Raw genomic sequence first — 18,845 nt, 5'->3', positions numbered from 1 at the left:
ATTACTGCTTACAATAGCTGTAGGATAAACAGGTGTATTCGGTGCAATTAGGGGTACATAAATTGAATTACTTACATTGTGTTTGCCAATGCCCCCTAAGATCATGTACATTTGATGCAGCGTTATGACGACTCATTGTCACAATGGTAGGGATTAACTGAGCTGGTCTTGGATAATTTACCAGTCATTGTTTCAATGCAGCCTTGACATGCAGCCTTGACATGAGTCCAGGAGCCAAGATGATTTGGATGGACTCTGTCATTCCTGTAGAGTATCTTCTGTTCCAGAAGGTGTCAAAGTTATCAATAAGTGACTCCAGCAGATCTACAGTAGTCTTTTAGCCAGATGTGTAATGCCAGCAGTCTGCTAAATCTTTCACACCCGCTGCCCAATGATGGTACTGGACCTGAAATTATTGGCCGTTTTCTGGAGTATTTTAATGCTAAAATCAGTTTTTTTTAAATCCATTTTCAAATGTTCAGAGCTAGCCCTCCTGATGTAGTTTTACCCCGCATGAACTACGACAGTGTCAGCTCCCGGCCTTCTGGGTAGCACAGGGCATTTGCCTTGGGGACCGAGATGTTTCTCACCATAGAGCTGCCTATGATGACAGCTGGTGATGTTGAATGGGCCGGTCTCTCAGGCAGCCTCACGGTCTGGTGATGCTGGGAGCTCTGAGGATCTGAACCCGAGGTAGAAGCCACCGGAGACAGAGCCGAGGACGAAGATGCAGGTACCTCCAGATCCGATCTTGATTGGGAAGCCACAAAGGAAGAATTCGCTGGAACCTCTGAATCCAGGGTGGCAAAGCTATTTCTGGTCTGTGTCAGTTCCGGGCTCAACATCTCCATGGAGACCCCCTTATCCAGAGGATGCCTTTTTCGACGAGTGACGTACCTCCATGGCTGGTTGGTTGGGTCAAGAACAGCTCCTTTCTCCAGGGAACAGGGAGACCCCTTCGGGGATGGGACCCTGCCGAGCTCCGGCCAGTCGGCTGCGGAGAGCCGACATGGCGGCGAAACTTCCACCAGACCAGAGCTACTACTAACACATCTTTACAGCTAACTCGGCTTATTACACCTGCTCCTGCTATTGATGTGCATATAATACAACACTTCACCTGTTGTCTGATGTACCAGTGAAAGTGCCTGTCTCTGATGTTTACAGTCCAACCTATCTCAGATCTACTCCACTCTTCTTTCTGTTTCTATAGATCTCTGGAGACGTATAGATAATACATCAATTCAATTGTATTGGTCGTGTACAAAGTGTAGGAGGTGTTATAGTGGGTGAGGCAAAATGCTCAAAATGTTCCCCTTATAAATCAATGCAGTAAATCGAAACAAGCACTCAACAATAAAACATTTGGTACAGCATTAGATAAATAGCATATAAACATGATTAACGTGACCAGTGTTCAATTACCATGTACTGTGCATAGGGCAGCAGTCCGTTATTTGCAGGGTAGAGTACCCGGTGGTAGCCAGCTAGGGGGCAGGGTACTAGGCAGAGGCAATGATGTACAGTAAGTATTCACACCCCTCGACTTAAAAAAAAAAAATGTGTTTCAACCTGAATACATTTTTATCAATATTTTTTTGTCACTTGCCTACAAACAATATCCCATAAAGTCAAGGACATTTTTACTAATTCATAAAACATTTAAGCTGAAAAGTCTTGAGTCAATGCTTATGTCTACAGCATTGAAGGTCCCCAAGAATACAGTGGCCTCCTTCATTCTTAAATGGAAGAAGTTTGGAACCAACAAGACTCTTCCTAGAGCTGGCCACCCGGCCAAACTGAGCAATCGGGGGAGAAGGGCCTCGATCAGGGAGGAGACCTAGAACCAGATGGTCACTCTGACAGAGCTCCAGAGTTGCTCTGCGGAGATAGGAGAACCTTCCAGAAGGACAACCATCTCTGCAGCACTCCACCAATCATGCCTTTATGATAGAGTGGCCCGCTTGGAGTTTGCCAAAAGGCACCTAAAGACTCTCAGACCATGAGAAACAAGATTCTCTGTTATTTAAAAATACGTATTTTATTTTAGCATTTTCCAATTAAGAACATTAAAAACAAAAGTGAAAAGATATTAGACAGCAATAGGACAAAGTGACAGTAACAGATGAGCGTAACATTTTTTTTTTTTTTACTAAAAATTGTATATACAAACATACAAAAAATAAGTCATAATAAAGAATAAAATGAAAAATAATAATAATGAGACTTTGGATCATATTTGGGTCACCTGCCGTAAGCTACATATTATACATTACGTGTGAAACATTATATAAGGATTATATAGAGATTCAATAAATGTGATGTGGGGGGAGATTCTCCATATAGTCAGTAAAAGGTTGCCAAATTCTGTAAAATGTCTCTAACTTATTCCTCAAGCAGTAAGTGATTTTCTCCAGTGGGATACAACTATTAACTTCCGATAGCCACATTGCAACTGGCAGGGGGAATCTGATTTCCATTTCAAGGCCATACATTTCTTGGCAATCGCTAGCAATATTTCTGTTAGCTTTATAGTATGGCTTTGCCTAAGATTGGAGTTAGTAAAGTTACCCAGTAGACAGACCTCCGGGTCTAAAGGGAATGCAACCCCGTGAATTGAGGATATGGTATTGCATACCCCCTGCCAGAAACCGTGTAGTTTTGAACACTGCCAAGTGGAATGGAGGAATGTTCCTTCATCTGAGGAGATATCAGGGTTGAACTTGTGCAGTCTAGATGGGGTGATATAGAGCTGATGGATCAGTCTGTATCTGGAGATCAATGTGGATGTAACACCATCCCTGCATAGGTCACTCCATAGACCCTCATCAAAATCAATACCCAGATCTTTTCCCCATCTAAGTCAGGGTTTATGTAGCTCAGGCAGCGTTAGTCCTGACATAAGAGCATCGTAAACACGGGAAATGGTCTTGAATAGTGGATGGTCTGCGTGGCAGAGTTGTTCAATAGGTGGCATCTTAGGTAGGTTCCATTGTCCATTGAGAGTCACCCTAATAAAGTTGTGTAGTTGTAGGTAGCTAAAGACGTCCCTGTTAGGCAAGTGGTATTTCTGTTTCAGCTGTTCAAAAGACATAAGAACTCCCTCGTAACAATGTTCCAGAAGAGTGATCCCCTTATCAGACCGTGGTCTAAAGTTACTATTCTGGAAAAACATAGGAATCAGTCTATTGTTCCATGAAGGGGTTTTAGGGGAAAGGAATCCCCCTCGTCTGAACAGCTCATGCGGTTTGCACCATGCCAGGACAGAATGTATGATTAAAGGGTTGTCTGTGATGGTTTTTATAGATTTTCTGTCCCATTTGCAAAACAATTCTGCCCCAGTGTCATCATTTACCTTAAACTTTTCAATGTTCAACCATGATTGAGAGGGACCATTATAAAACCTCTGAGCCAGAAACCTAGACTGTGCAGCCCAGTAGTACATTCTAAAATTGAGGAAGTTTATGCCCTCTTGACCGTAATCAAGGGTCAGTTTACCCAGGACAACCCTAGGGGTTATGCCGTGCCAGATAAACCGTCTGGTCAGCTTGTCCAGAGAGAATGCTGCGGGCACAAGGATAGGGAGAGATTGAAACAAATATAGAAATCTAGGCAGGACATTCATTTTCATTACATTTATTCTACCCAGTAGAGTGAGAGGCACGTCCATCCATTTACAAAGGTCACCCTCCACCTTTGGCAACAAGCTGACCAGATGGAGTTTATAGAGGTTGTTCAGGTTACCATCCACCATTATGCCCAAATATGTGAAGCCCATAGGCGACCATCTAAAATAAAACTTGTGCTTGATGGTATGATGGTCAAAGACAGACAACGGTAAGATTTAGCTTTTATTACTGTATTAGGATCTGCAAGTGAGAGAGGGAGTGTTCTGGGTTTGTTAGAAATAAGATAAGGTCGTCCGCAAAGAGTGATAGGTATGGGGGCCCACCTCAAAGCCATGTATGTCAGGGCACGTTCTAATAGCCTCAGTCAACGGTTCAATGTCGAGGGCAAAGAGGTGGGGGCTAATTGGGCAACCTTGTCTGTTCCCCCTATAGAGAGGAAAGAGGAGGAAGTAATGCCATTGGTAGCAATCCTAGCTTTAGGAGATTTGTAGAGTTGATTTTATTAAATTTACAAACACTAAACCAAACTTTTCCAAGATGTGAAAGAGGTATGGCCATTCTGATCCGGGTTGACCAACAGGGGAATACATGACTCCAGTCTCTTAGATAGCATCTTGGTGACCAGTTTACAATCCGTGTTAAGGAGAGAGGTTGGTCTATAGGAGGTGCACTTTAGCAGGTTTTTCCCTTTCTTGTGGATTACAGTGATCACTGCTTGAGAGAAAGACTCTGGAAAGCAGTTGTCTTCCCTGGCTTTTTAAGTACCTCCATAAGGTAGGGGACCAACAGCTCTCTATATTCTTTATGGAACTCTGGAGGGAAGCCATCCTCCCCAGGAGATTTATTAGAAGGTAAGGATTTAACGGCCTCCAACAATTCAGGAACTGAGAACTGTTCACTCAGGCGCTCTCTGTCTTCCTCTGACAGGCATGGGAGGTTGAGAGTGGAGAGAAAGGAGTCGATCTCTGATAGATCATCACTTGAATGGGAAGTGTAGAGGTATTCGTAGTATTTCATAAAAGTATCATTAATTTCAGTAGGGTCAAAAGACATCTCATTAGTAAGAGTTTCTATAGCATTACTTGTCCTCTTACTTTCCTCTGCTTTCTGTTGCCATGCCAATACTTTGTGTGCTATAGTGATGGCCCTCTCAGCTTAATATGTGTTCAGAATATTATATTTCAGTTTTTTATTTACCAAAAGCCTGTATAGATCTTTAGTCGGGCCTCTTTGGTAGGTTTTCTCTAGCTTCGAGATTTCAGATTCAAGGACATTCAGTTCTGCACAGTGTTTTCTCTTCAGCCCTTTAGTATAGGAAATGATCTGTCCCCTCAGATATCTTTCAATGTGTCCCAAAGAATGAAACTGTCAGGAGCAGAGGGTTTGTTTGTCAAAGTAAAAATATTGATCTGCTCTTTCATGAATGCACAAAATTCAGGTTGCTTTAGGAGTGTAGAATTTAGTCTCCATCTATATGTTCCATTTACCTTGGTAGGAATGGAGATTGATAATACCAGAGGAGAATGGTCAGTAAGCAATCTGGGGAGATACTCGATATCTAACACTCTATGAAACAGTTGGGTCGATAGTAAAAAGTTATCTATGCGTGTGTGTGTGTTGTGTGGGTGTGAATAAAAAGAGTAGTCCCTATCTTGTGGGTGCAACTGTCTCCAGATGTCTAGTAAATGAAGATCTTTCATGAATGACATGGTGAGCTTGCCGGCTTTAGTAAGAAGTGAGGATTTATCAGAGGACCTATCAAGAACTGTATCTAAACAAAAATTTAAATCTCCTCCAACCAGTAGCCATCCTGGTGGTGCATGAGCAACCTTAAGGAAGACATTCTGAATAAAAATATGGTCATCGAAGTTAGGAGCATAAATATTCAATAGTGTCCAAGACTCCGAAAACATATCCCCCTGCACTAAAACAAACCTGCATGAGGGATCAGAGATGGTGTTGTTGACCCAGAAGGGGATGTGTCTACTTATCAAAATTGCAGTTCCTCTTGCTTTGGAGTTAAAAGAGGACGCAAAAACTTGTCCTACCCATTCTCTCTTCAATTTCTTGTGTTCACTGGCTGTAAGATGTGTTTCTTTTAAAAACACAATGTCAGCCTTTAATTTCTTAAGGTATGTATAGACTCTTTTCCTTTAATCAGGCTGTTAAGACCTTTTACGTTGAATGTGACATATTTTAGTGGATTAAGCATAGGTTGGGTTTCAAATATGTAACCGAATAGAAATATTTAATATGTAAATAGTCAGGAAATGTTTCAACTTTAGTTTGAACACTGAAGTGACCTATGTGTCTCTTTAGGAAGGAAACAACAATAAAAATAGAAAAGAAAAAAAACAGAATCCCCACCCCCCCCTGATGGATGAGGGAGCTAGTGATGTTCTTCTCCTTCAGTGCTTTGGCGGCACGTCTGAACTGTTTGCGACGTCTGGCGAGATCCGCTCTCATATCTGGGAAAAGGCTGACCCACTTGCCATCGATGGTGATGTCCCCTTTGGCTTTTGCGTTTTGCAGTATCTTCTCTCTGTCCTGGAAACGGAGGAACATGATCAGGATGGCCCATGGGGGCTCATCTGGCCGGGTTTTGGCGCTGATGTTCTGTGGGCGTGTTCGATTTCCAGCAGCTTGGTGAAGTTGATTATGCCTAGGATATCAGGGATCCATTGAGTGAAGAAACGGACCGTGTCACGGCCCTCGCTGTCCTCTTTCAGTCCCACAACACGGATATTACTACGTCTACTCTGGTTCTCCATCTGATCTACCTTGTTTTTGAGGTAGGCATTGTCCTTCTGCAGTTGTATCAGAACCTGGTCATCTCAAGTGATGTTATCTTCAACTGTGCTAATGCACAACTCATCCTCAGTCGTTCTCAAAAGGAGGTCATTCATGGAGTATTTCAGGTCGTCAATGGAAGAATTGAGTTCAGCCGATTTCTTGTCAATGTTCAGAGAAAGACCTTTGTTACCATCCTGAATTTCCCTGAGGAGAGTAGCCAGCATGTCGGCAGGCTCGCAAGAGGCCGAGAGCAACTGTAGCATTATCGATATCTTGGATATCAAACTTTTTGGTCGTCCTTCTTGCCTCTTGGTTGGAGGTCCATGGCTCTTTGGAAAGGTAAGTACTTAACAATTTATCAGCCGATGTTAGAATATTGTTTCAACGTTGTTATTTACGTAATGATGGAATAACTTTGAAGAGCTTGGTTTGTCAACGTCTGCTCAGCTCCGCGGCATCACGTGCTCATTACTTTTATTTCTGAACCCATGAACTCCCACAGCATCTTCCGATTCTCTGGTATGATGAAACCAAGATTGAACTCTTTGGCCTGAATGCCAGGCGTCATGTCTGGAGGAAACCTGGCACCGTCCCTATGGTGAAGCATGGTGGTGGCAGCATCATGCTGTGAGAATGTTTTTCAGTGGCAGGGACCGGGAGACTAGTCAGGATCGAGGTGAAGATAAAAGGAGCAAAGTACAGAGAGATCCTTGATAAAGACCTGCTCCAGAGTGCCTACCTCAGACTGGGGCGAAGGTTCACCTTCCAACAGGACAACGACCCTAAGCACAAAGCCAAGACAACGCAGGAGTGGCTTCGGGACAAGTCTCTGAATGCCCTTGAGTGACCTAGCCAGAGCCTGAACATCTCTGGAGAGCTGAAAATAGCTGTGCAGCAACGCTCCCCATCCAACCTGACAGAGTTTGAGAGGATCTACAGAGAAGAATAGGAAAAACTTCCCAAGTACATGTGTGCCAAGCTTGTAGCGTCATACCCAAGAAGACTCGTAAATGTGATATTTCCATTATTATTATTTTTTTTTTTGCATGAATTTCTAATAACCTGTTTTTGCTTTGTCATTTTGGGGTATTATGTGTAGATTGATGAGGGGGAAAAAAACAATTTAATCTCATTTTAGATTAAGGCTGTAACGTAACAAAATGTGGAAAAAGTCAAGGAGTCTGAATACTTTCCCAATCCACTGCAGGTAGTCTTCTTGTCCAGGTGGGATAGGGCAGTGTGCAATGCAATGGAGATTGTGTCGTCCAAATTGTAGTGTGTCTAGGGTGTCAGGTAAGGCGGAGGTGATATGGTCCTTAACTAGCCTATCAAAGCACTTAATGACTACACAAGTGAGTGCTATGTGGCGATAGTCACTTAGTTCAGGTACTCTCTTTTTTCTTGAGTTCAGGAACAATGGTGGACATCTTGAAGCAAATGGGGACAACAGACTGGGATAGGGAGAGATTGAATATGTCCTTAATCTCTCCAGCCAGCTGATCTGTACATGCTCTGAGGACGCGGGTTGGGATGCTGTCTGGGCCGGCAGCCTTCTGTTGCCTCACATCGGCCACAGAGATCAGGAGCAAGTAGCACTGTACCGACAGGTTGCATCTGACATTACATCTTATTCCTTATGTAGTTTACTTTATTTTGACTTGATGATAATCATAGCTCATAGATAATACATCAATCACACTCAGCCGGGTGAAGCAACACATCAAAGGATTGGCTCCTCTCTCACGAATCACTCTCAGTCAATATTACACCTCCACTCTGCATGATAATGATACTGTCATTTAACAAAACCTATATCATTACATTTCTTTCTATTTCATCACCACGAAGTCACAAGAAGTCCTCAGAGAATATCTTCATAAGCACAACAGAAAAAAAGTAAATTGAATTCCCAGAACAACTCTCACAAGTTGAATCTCTGAAGACAGTATATATTAGTGATTCATAACGTATTGCTGGTCAACGTCTCCCAGACAGTCAAATCAGATCAATGTCTTTTTTTATCTGTCTTGCTCACTGATTAAAGGCACAATGGTAACCAATAAGTTGAAAACTGAAGGAAACCAAAGTAAAAAAGAAAGTCAATATGTGTTCTCACTATCTTTTGTTTGGATCTAATCGCCTTGTTTTTATTGTCACGTGCAATAAAGGCACGTGAAATGCCTTTCTTGCATGCCTTCTTTGCACTTTCCCAACGAAGCTCGATGAGGGTTTCTATGATAGACGTGTGTTTGTGTGTTTCTATGATAGATGTGTGTGTGTGAGTGTGTGTGAGGGGGTTTATATGATGTGTGTGTGTGTGACGGTGTTTGTGAACGGGTTTCTATGATAGATGTGTGTGTGTGTGTGTGTGTGTGTGTGTGTGTGTGTGTGTGCGCGTGTGTGTGTGTGTCTGTGTATGTGTGTGTGTGTGAGGGGGTTTCTATGATATGTGTGTGTGTGAGGGGGTTTATATGATAGATGTGTGTGTGTGAGGGGGTTTATATGGTATATGTGTGTGTGTGTGAGTGTGTGTGAGAGGGTTTATATGATGTGTGTGTGTGTGAGGGTGTTTGTGAAAGTGTTTCTATGATAGATGTGTGTGTGTGTGTGTGAGGGTGTTTGTGAAAGTCTTTCTATGATAGATGTGTGTGTGTGTCTGTGTATGTGTGTGTGTGTGTGTGTGTGTGTGTGTGTGTGTGTGTGTGTGTGGTGTGTGTGTGTGGGGGGGGGGGGGGGGGTTCTATGATATACAGTGGGGCAAAAAAGTATTTAGTCAGCCACCAATTGTGCAAGTTCTCCCACTTAAAAATATGAGAGAGGCCTGTAATCATCATAGGTACACTACAACTATGACAGACAAAATGAGGGAAAAAAAATCCAGAAAATCACATTGTAGGATTTTTTATGTATTTATTTGCAAATGATGGTGGAAAATAAGTATTTGTTCAATAACAAAAGTTTCTCAATACTTTGTTATATACCCTTTGTTGTCAATGACAGAGGTCAAATGTTTTCTGTAAGTCTTCACAAGGTTTTCACACACTGTTGCTGGTATTTTGGCCCATTCCTCCATGCAGATCTCATCTAGAGCAGTGATGTTTTGGGGCTGTTGCTGGGCAACACAGACTTTCAACTCCCTACATAGATTTTCTATGGGGTTGAGATCTGGAGACTGGCTAGGCCACTCCAGGACCTTGAAATGCTTCTTACGAAGCCACTCCTTCGTTGCCCGGGCGGTGTGTTTTGGATCATTGTCATGTTGAAAGACCCAGCCACATTTCATCTTCAATGCCCTTGCTGATGGAAGGAGGTTTTCACTCAAAATCTAAAAAAGACATGGCCCCATTCACTCTTTCCATTACACTGATCAGTCGTCCTGGTCCCTTTGCAGAAAAACAGCCCCAAAGCACGATGTAGTAGATATGGTGTTCTTTGGATGCAACTCAGCATTCTTTGTCCTCCAAACACGACGAGTTGAGTTTTTACCAAAAAGTTATATTTTGGTTTCATCTGACCATATGACATTCTCCCAATCTTCTTCTGGATCATCCAAATGCTCTCTAGCAAACTTCAGACGGGCCTGGACATGTACTGGCTTAAGCAGGGAGACACGTCTGGCACTGCAGGATTTGAGTCCCTGGTGGTGTAGTGTGTGTGCCTACTGATGGTAGGCTTTGTTACTTTGGTCCCAGCTCTCTGCAGGTCATTCACTAGGTCCCCCCGTGTGGTTCTGGGATTTGTGCTCACCGTTCTTGTGATCATTTTGACCCCACGGGATGAGATCTTGCGTGGAGCCCCAGATCACGGGAGATTATCATTGGTCTTGTATGTCTTCCATTTCCTAATATTTGCTCCCACAGTTGATTTCTTCAAACCAAGCTGCTTACCTATTGCAGATTCAGTCTTCTCAGCCTGGTGCAGGTCTACAATGTTGTTTCTGGTGTCCTTTGACAGCTCTTTGGTCTTGGCCATAGTGGAGTTTGGAGTGTGACTGTTTGATGTTGTGGACAGGTGTCTTTTATACTGATAACAAGTTCAAACAGGTGCCATTAATACAGGTAACGAGTGGAGGACAGAGGAGCCTCTTAAAGAAGAAGTTACAGGTCTGTGAGAGCCAGAAATCTTGTTTGTTTGTAGGTGACCAAAAACTTATTTTCCACCATCATTTGCAAATAAATTCATTAAAAATCCTACAATGTGATTTTCTGGATTTTCTTTTCTCATTTTGTCAGTCATAGTTGAAGTGTACCTATGATGAAAATTACAGGCCTCTCTCATCTTTTTAAGTGGGAGAACTTGCACAATTGGTGGCTGACTAAATACTTTTTTGCCCCACTGTATGTGTGTGTGTGAGGGGGTTTATATGATAGATGTGTGCGTGTGTGAGGGGGTTTATATGGTATATGTGTGTGTGTGAGTGGGTTTATATGATAGATGTGTGTGTTTGTGCGGGGGTTTCTATGAAGGGCCTCTGAAGAGGAATATCTTATCATCTACAGGAGGACACCATAATAGAGCTGTGACTGTAGTTACATCTGAAATTCCACACCATTCCCTATATATAATAGTGCACTACTTTTGACCAGCAGGGTCCATAGTAAGTAATGCACTATAATGGTGCCATTTTAGCCACACCAGGATAGAGAGCTGGCTGCTTTACTTTACTAGAGATGGTAGGCTCTATAGACTCTATAATGTCGTAACATGCTGTGACTGTAGCTTACCTGGACACAACAAGAGGAAGGATGAGCATCTTCAACATCCTCATCAGCAGCTCTCCAGGGAACTGGAAATACTTCACTTCCTGTGGGGGGCGGGTTGGGGGGGTGGGAGGAGGGGTGGAGAAATCAAACAAGCTGTTATTGAAGATGACCAGTATTGAGGATGACAGGTATTGTGGATGACAGGTATTGAGGATGACAGGTAATGAGGATGACAGGTATTGAGGATGACCGGTAGTGAGGATGACCGGTAGAGGATGACAGGTAGTGAGGATGACAGCATGCTACTGACATTTCATGTATTGCAGTGCATTGCAACAGGTGTTGGAGTGGTCTTGAATTTATCAGATTATAGTTTTTGCTTAGACCTAACACATTGACTCCGACTGACTGCTGACAGTTGTTATGAAGTTAGTTTCTGATGGCAGCTCAGTATTCAACAGGTGTAGCCAATAGCGCAGAGCGATATCCTAGTCTGACAATTACTCTGAATTACTGAAAAGGAGAGCTAACAGTGAGGAATAGTAGAATGGACAGTAGGACAGAAAACTCTGCAGACTTAACAGACAAGCTTCTCTGAAACATCCCAACGAAAATCAACTCTTTAGATTAAAGTTCATATTGACAAGAGAATCAGGCAGCCCTGATTGTACTTTCATGTACTTTCATGTACAAAACCTCAGATTTAACCCTCGACACATAGACACTTCCACACCACACGTCCTAAAACTGGCCTTGATCCAGAGCACCCGTCAACAACAACCCACTGTTCCTCTCTCTCTCCATCTACCCCTCCCCCTAACTCAAGTCAGCCTCCATCCTCCATCATGTTTAGCCCAGTCAGAGGGAAGTTGGCAGTTTGTCAAAACTTTGAAAAAGCTTCTTTACCCTACACTATCACTTTGGTGGCATGGCTAGGTGAATCTGCCACAGGAGTCGATGGAGCATTATCCTTTTTGTAGGTCAGGGCAGGGGGAGGCTAACTTCTCCTGTCCACAGAGGAGATGGACGAGAGAGAGAAGTAGAGAGATGGAGAAATAAATGGATGGGGAGAGAGGGAGAAAGAGATAGATTGAGAGAGGGAGAGAGACATACATATACACGTAAAGACGAATAGAGAGAGAAGTAGAGAAATGGAGAAAGAAATGGATGGGGAGAGAGGGAGAAAGAGATAGAGGGAGAGATACATACATATACACATAAAGACGAATAGAGAGAGAGTGAGAGTGATGGATAAAACGTGACTTGACGTAAATCTCCATACCCTGCCATGTCTGTGAGAGATAAACATATATTTTTTATGCAGGGCAGTCATAGTCTGCTTATGTTAACCTGCACTTCGGTGTTCAGAGCAAAATACCCACTGGTCACACACTGGTTGACTCAGTTATTTCCATCGTAATTTCAATGAAATGATGTTGAACCAATGTGGAATAGACGTTGAATTGACGTTTGTGCCCAATGGGGAAACCCCAGCAATTGCAGTGACTTGAAAGTCTACAGCTTTGCAGTGGACAACCTTGGTCAGACATGGTCAGACCACATTGTATCACCTTAAAGCATTCTGCTGTTATGTCACATTCTGTTGTGTTAAACCAGTGATGCAGTGGAGGGCATCTTTTTGATTTTGCGCAGGCATTTCCCCACCTATCATGGAAAAATGCATTGAAACTATAGGGATCATTACTTTACTCACCATGAATGACAATCAGCGTTAACCAAACCATTATTATTTACTAATACATCCCTGTGTGCAACCATGCATGACTAGTGGGTGGCTGAGGTCATTTTGTGTACTGTACAGTGCATTCAGAAAGTATTAAGTATTAAAGTTACAGCTTTATTCTAAAATTGATTACGTAAAAAACTTCTTATCAATCTACATAAAATACACCATAATGACAAAGCAAAAACAGGTTTTTAGAAATTTGTGCAAATACATCTGAAATAACTTATTTACATAAGAATTAAGGCCTTTTGCTATGAGACTCTTTGGAGAGACCTGAAAATAGCTGTGCAGTGACACTCCCCATTCAACCTGACAGAGCTTGAGAGGATCTGCAGAGAAGAATGGGAGAATGCTCCTAAATACATGTGTCAAATCAAATCGAGTCAAATTTTATTTGTCACTTACTGTGAAATGCTTATTTACAAGCCCTTAGCCAAAAATGCAGTTCAAGAAATAGAGTTGAGAAAAGATTTACTAAATAAATTAAAGTAAAAAATAAAATAAAAAGTAATACAATAACATAACAATAACGAGGCCATATACAAGGGGTGCCAGTACCGAGTCAATGTGCGGGGGTACAGGTTAGTTGAGGTAATTTGTACATGTAGGTAGGGGTAAAGTGACTACATATTGATAATAAACAGCGCGAAGCAGCCGGGGGGTCAATGTAAATAGTCCGGTGGTCATTTGATTAATTGTTCAGCAGTCTTGGGGGTAGACGCTGTAAAGGAGCGTTTTGGACCTAGACTTGGCGCTCCGGTACCGCTTGCTGTGCGGTAGCAGAGAGAACAGTCTATGACTCTGGTGACTGGGATCTTTGACAATTTTTTGGGCCTTCCTCTGACACCGCCTAGTATATTGGTCCTGGATGGCAGGAAGCTTGGCCCCAGTGATGTACTGGGCCGTACGCATTACCCTTTCTAGCGCCTTACAGTTGGATGCCGAGCAGTTGTCATACCAGGTGGTGATGCAACTGCGCAGGATGCTCTCGATGGTGCAGCTGTATAACTTTTTGAGGATCTGGGGACACATACCAGATCTTTTAGTCTCCTGAGGGGGAAAAGGTTTTGTCGTGCCCTCTTCACGACTGTCTTGGTGTGTTTGGTCCATGATAGTTTGTGGACACCAAGGAACTTAGCTCTCGACCTGCTCCATTACATTTCCGTCGATGAGAATGGTGGCGCGCTCTCTCCTCCTTTTCCTGTAGTCCACAATCATCTCCTTAGTCTTCATCATGTTGAGGGAGAGGTTGTTGTCTTGGCACCACACGGCCAGGTCTCTAATCTCCCTATATGCTGTCTCGTCGTTGTTGGTGATCAGCGGGATTTCTTATAAGCGTCTGGATTTGTGTCCCGCTGCTTGAATGCGGCTGCTCGATGCGGATGTTGCCTGCTTTCATTGGCATTGTCGATGAACTTATTGCTGAAGCCAGTGACTGATGAGGTGTTCTCCTCAATGCCATTGGATGAATCCCGGAACATATTCCAGTCTGTGCTGCAAAACAGTCCTGTAGCGTAGCATCCGCCTCATCTGACTACTTCCGTATCGAGCGAATGCAGGAATGCTAAAATGTCTAAAAACCTATTTTTGCTTTGTCATTACAGGCTCTAACTATTGGTTAGAGCCTGTAAGTAAGCATTTCACTGTAAGGTGAACCTGTTGTATTCGGCGCACGTGACAAATAAACTTTGATTTGATTTGATTTGTATTGTGTGTAGATTGATGAGGGAAAAAAACAATTTAATCAATTTTAGAATAAGGCTGTAACATAGCAAAATGTGGAAAAAGTGAAGGGGTCTGAATACTTTCCAAATGCACGGTATATGTTATGTCACTCAGCCTTAAAAGCACACACTAAAAGTAATCGGTGGAGTGCTACTACTCTCATAACTAAGGGATGTTTACCGGCATACAGAATTCAGTTTAGCAGAGTAACACGATTACACAGCCACACTTCCAGGGGGTTTTCAGAAAACAACTTGAGCATGGCTTTGGCAGGTCTAGGGTTTGCCTTTAATTTGGGTCTTCTTTAGAAAGCTGAGCACTCTGATCATAACTGTAGACACTGGTTATACCTGTAGAGTTCTCTGGTAGATATGGAATGACATTGAGCATGAAAGGAGAAAAGAGAAAATAACAGCAAAGAATTGTATCTCAGTGCTTTGAGTCAAAAGGGAATGCAAACAAAGCATTGCTTTGGCAATGTTAACATATGTATCCCATGCCAATAAAGTCTCTTAAAATTAATTGAATTGAATTGAGAGCGCGAGAGAGAGACAGAGAGAGAGAGAGAGAGAGAGAGACAGAGAGAGAGACAGAGAGCATGAAAAGAGAAAATAACAGTAGAGTTGTGTAATGTCCACTTACAAAATGGAATACGGGCGCAATTTATTTTGATATTCCATCTCTAGATGCTCTACTACAGTGGTGGAAAGTACTTTAGTAAAAATACTTTGAAGTACTACTTACTACTTAAGTAGTGTGGTATCTGTACTTTTCTTTACTATTTATATTTTTGACAACTTTAACTTTTACTACATTCCTAAAGACAATAATGTACATTTTACTCCATACATTTCTCCTGATACCCAAAAGTACTTGTTACATTTTGAATGGCTAGCAGGACAGGAAAATGGTCAAATTCATGCACTTATCAAAAGTTAATCCCTGTTGTCTCTGATCTGACGGACTCACTAAACACAAATGCTTCGTTTGTGAATTATGTCTGAATATTAGATTGTGCCCCTGGCTATTCGCAAACAAACAAAACAAGAAAATGGTGCCGTCGGGTTTGCTTAATATAGGGAATTTTAAATAATTAATACTTTTACTTTCAATACTTAAGTATTTTTTTGCATTTACATTTGATACTTAAGTTTGTTTTGAACCAAATTCTTGTAGAATTTTACTGGGTGGCTTTCACTTTCACTTGAATTAAATTCTATTAAGGTATTTTTATTTTTACTAGAGAGAGAGAGAGAGAGAGAGAGAGAGAGAGAGAGAGAGAGAGAGAGAGAGAGAGAGAGAGAGAGAGAGAGAGAGAGAGAAAGAGAAAGAGAGAGAGATTAACATTCATACTTAGCATTGATTGATTTTCAAGAGGCTTTTGGGTTACACAAATTAGAGTGGGCTTTGACTTAGTCATACTGGTGGTTGATTTGACAAGAGTTCTTATATTGGAGAAACAGGACCCATTATGATTAAATGAGGTTCATATCAATGTCATCCATAAGAATTATGTTTTTAATTTCTTAGCTAGCTACCCAAATAGAATAATCATGTGTAAACGATGTTCTATACAGTGTCTTGTGAATGTATTCCTCAACGTGCAGTGAGGGTTACGTGCAGTGAGGGTTACACAGTCACACATTGCAAAGACAAAGGGAGAGAGAGTGAGAGTGGAGAGGAGAGAGAGAGAGAGAGAGAGAGAGAGAGAGAGAGGGACAAGGAGAGGGAAGAGATAGGGGGAGTGATAGAGGAAGAGGGACAGTGAAGAGGGAGTGGGAGAGAGCGAGAGCGAGAGAGAGAGAGAGAGAGAGAGAGAGAGAGAGAGGAGGGAGGGAGAGAGAGGGAGATAGAGAGTAAATATGGGGAGAGAAGGAGAGAGAGAAGAGGGAGAGAGAGAGAGAATAGGGAGAGAGAGGGGAGAGAGAGATAGAGAGGGAGAGGGAGTGAGAGGGAGAGAGAGGGGGAGAGTTAGAGAGAGAGAGAGAGAGAGAGAGAGAGGGGGGGAGAGAGGGGGGGAGTGAAAGGAAGTGAAGGAGAGGGAGAGGATGAGACAGAGGGGGAGGGGGAGAGTGAGAGGGAGTGAAGGAGAGGGGGAGGAAGAGTTAGAGGGGGAGGGGGAGATAGAGGGAGAGGAAGAGATAGAGGGAGATAGAGAGTTTTGAGTATAGACTCCGCTCCTCCACAAAACGTATCACTCCTCCGTAAGCCCACTTCTCCTCAAACATTGGGAGATCTTTTACAGCCGAGAAGAACTCAATATCCACTTTTATTCTCGCTTTGACTAATCCCTTAAAAACACATCTTACATCCTGCCCATATCCCGTGTCTATTGTATGTTTCCTACTCCGAAAAATTTACATTTTAGCTTGTCCCAAAATAAAACTTAACAGTTGACATTTTCTTTTCTGTTGCATAATTTATTGAAACCCCAAAATAAAACAGTGTTATTGAAAAAGTCCCCATACAGCTGTAAACAAAGACTCCAGTATTTCAAAGAGAGGCTTTATCCTCTCACACTCCATAAAACAGTGATTTAAAAAAAATCTTATACTACAAAAAGGACATCCGTCTCCAACATCTGAGTTAATGACAGATACAAAAGCATTAACTGCAATGATGCCATGCAACACCCTCCATTACACATCACCAGTACCCTTTAGTAATGGTGGCTTGTACAGTGATCTCCATGCTGGCTTTACCTTGTCATCAACACCCTCCATTACACATCACCAGTACCCTTTTCTAATGGTGGCTTGTACAGTGATCTCCATGCTGGCTTTACCTTGTCATCAACACCCTCCATTGCATATCACCAGTACCCTTTAGTAATGGTGGCTTGTACAGTGATCTCCATGCTGGCTTTACCTTGTCATCAACACCCTCCATTACACATCACCAGTACCCTTTTCTAATGGTGGCTTGTACAGTGATCTCCATGCTGGCTTTACCTTGTCATCAACACCCTCCATTACACATCACCAGTACCCTTTTCTAATGGTGGCTTGTACAGTGATCTCCATGCTGGCTTTACCTTGTCATCAACACCCTCCATTACACATCACCAGTACCCTTTTCTAATGGTGGCTTGTACAGTGATCTCCATGCTGGCTTTACCTTGTCATCAACACCCTCCATTACACATCACCAGTACCCTTTAGTAATGGTGGCTTGTACAGTGATCTCCATGCTGGCTTTACCTTGTCATCAACACCCTCCATTACACATCACCAGTACACTTTAGTAATGGTGGCTTGTACAGTGATCTCCATGCTGGCTTTACCTTGTCATCAAGGCCCTGTTTTACCCTCCGAGTGTCTTTTCTATTTTCAAATGTATCTTTATTTAAAACCTTGACACACCCCGTATATAAGTCCTTCCCATTCACCTCATCCAAGCCCATCTCTTCCAACCCTCTCAAATCCGGTAACAATGCCTTTCTTTCTGACTCTGGGATCTTGGGTGTAATCCCTAGTCTTGGAAATGTGACGTTTTCATCTTGCACCTTTTTCTTGTGACTGTTGAGCATAATCCCCTCTTCTGCTGACAGCCTTCCTGCAGCTTCCTAGCAGTTGACAATTCTTTCCGATCTCACTCGCAAATGTTCAGCCACCCGTCCTCTGTCTATTCTGGTGGGCCGAGCCATGTACATTAACTGTTTTAGGGTGATGATTTTGCCCTTCATCAGAATCTTGGAGAAATGTGAAACAGCTGCAGTTGTACAATCCAGTCCTGCCCCATACACCAGAGGTTCCTCCAGCAGCCAATGCACTGACTCCATTGTAGTTCTTCTGGACAGCTTAATTATACTCCAAACCCTAAGGTCTCTGTAAAACAGACCTTATCCCAGACCTGAACAGACCTTATCCCAGACCTGAACAGACCTTATCCCAGACCTGAACAGACCTTAACCTAAGCCACTTACGTGCTGTAGTACAAGACCTTGTCCCCCCTTCTGTTTTGACAAATACAGAACAATTTGTGGAACCCAGTGATGTTTATCCCAAAAGAAATCTACAATAATTGCCTGTATCTTAGCCAGAAGGCCAGACAGGGGCTCTAAACACGACAACCGATGCCACAGTGCAGAAGTAACCACATTATTAACAATAATAGTGTGCCCCCTGTAGACATACAAGTCAACAACCAACGCCATCTCCTCATCCTCCCTTCCACCACTTCAACCACCCCATTCCAATTGTTTTCCATAGTCCCCTAGGTACACTCCAAGATGCTTAAAAACTTCCT

At 42.7% G+C, this 18,845-nt stretch overlaps 1 protein-coding gene across 1 annotated transcript in view; it reads right to left on the bottom strand.

Moving 5' to 3' along the window:
* Positions 1 to 18,845, bottom strand: part of LOC139410251 (solute carrier family 1 member 7b) — a 106,182-nt gene that overhangs the window by 74,575 nt on the left and 12,762 nt on the right. The window contains exon 2 of the mRNA XM_071155723.1: positions 11,147 to 11,226. Coding sequence (XP_071011824.1) covers positions 11,147 to 11,226 — 80 coding nt within the window. The remainder of the gene's footprint in view (positions 1 to 11,146; positions 11,227 to 18,845) is intronic.

Source organism: Oncorhynchus clarkii, chromosome 5 (genome assembly GCF_045791955.1).
Source record: "Oncorhynchus clarkii lewisi isolate Uvic-CL-2024 chromosome 5, UVic_Ocla_1.0, whole genome shotgun sequence".
Lineage (NCBI taxonomy): Eukaryota > Metazoa > Chordata > Actinopteri > Salmoniformes > Salmonidae > Oncorhynchus > Oncorhynchus clarkii.
This window is presented reverse-complemented; position numbering and strand designations above follow the sequence as displayed.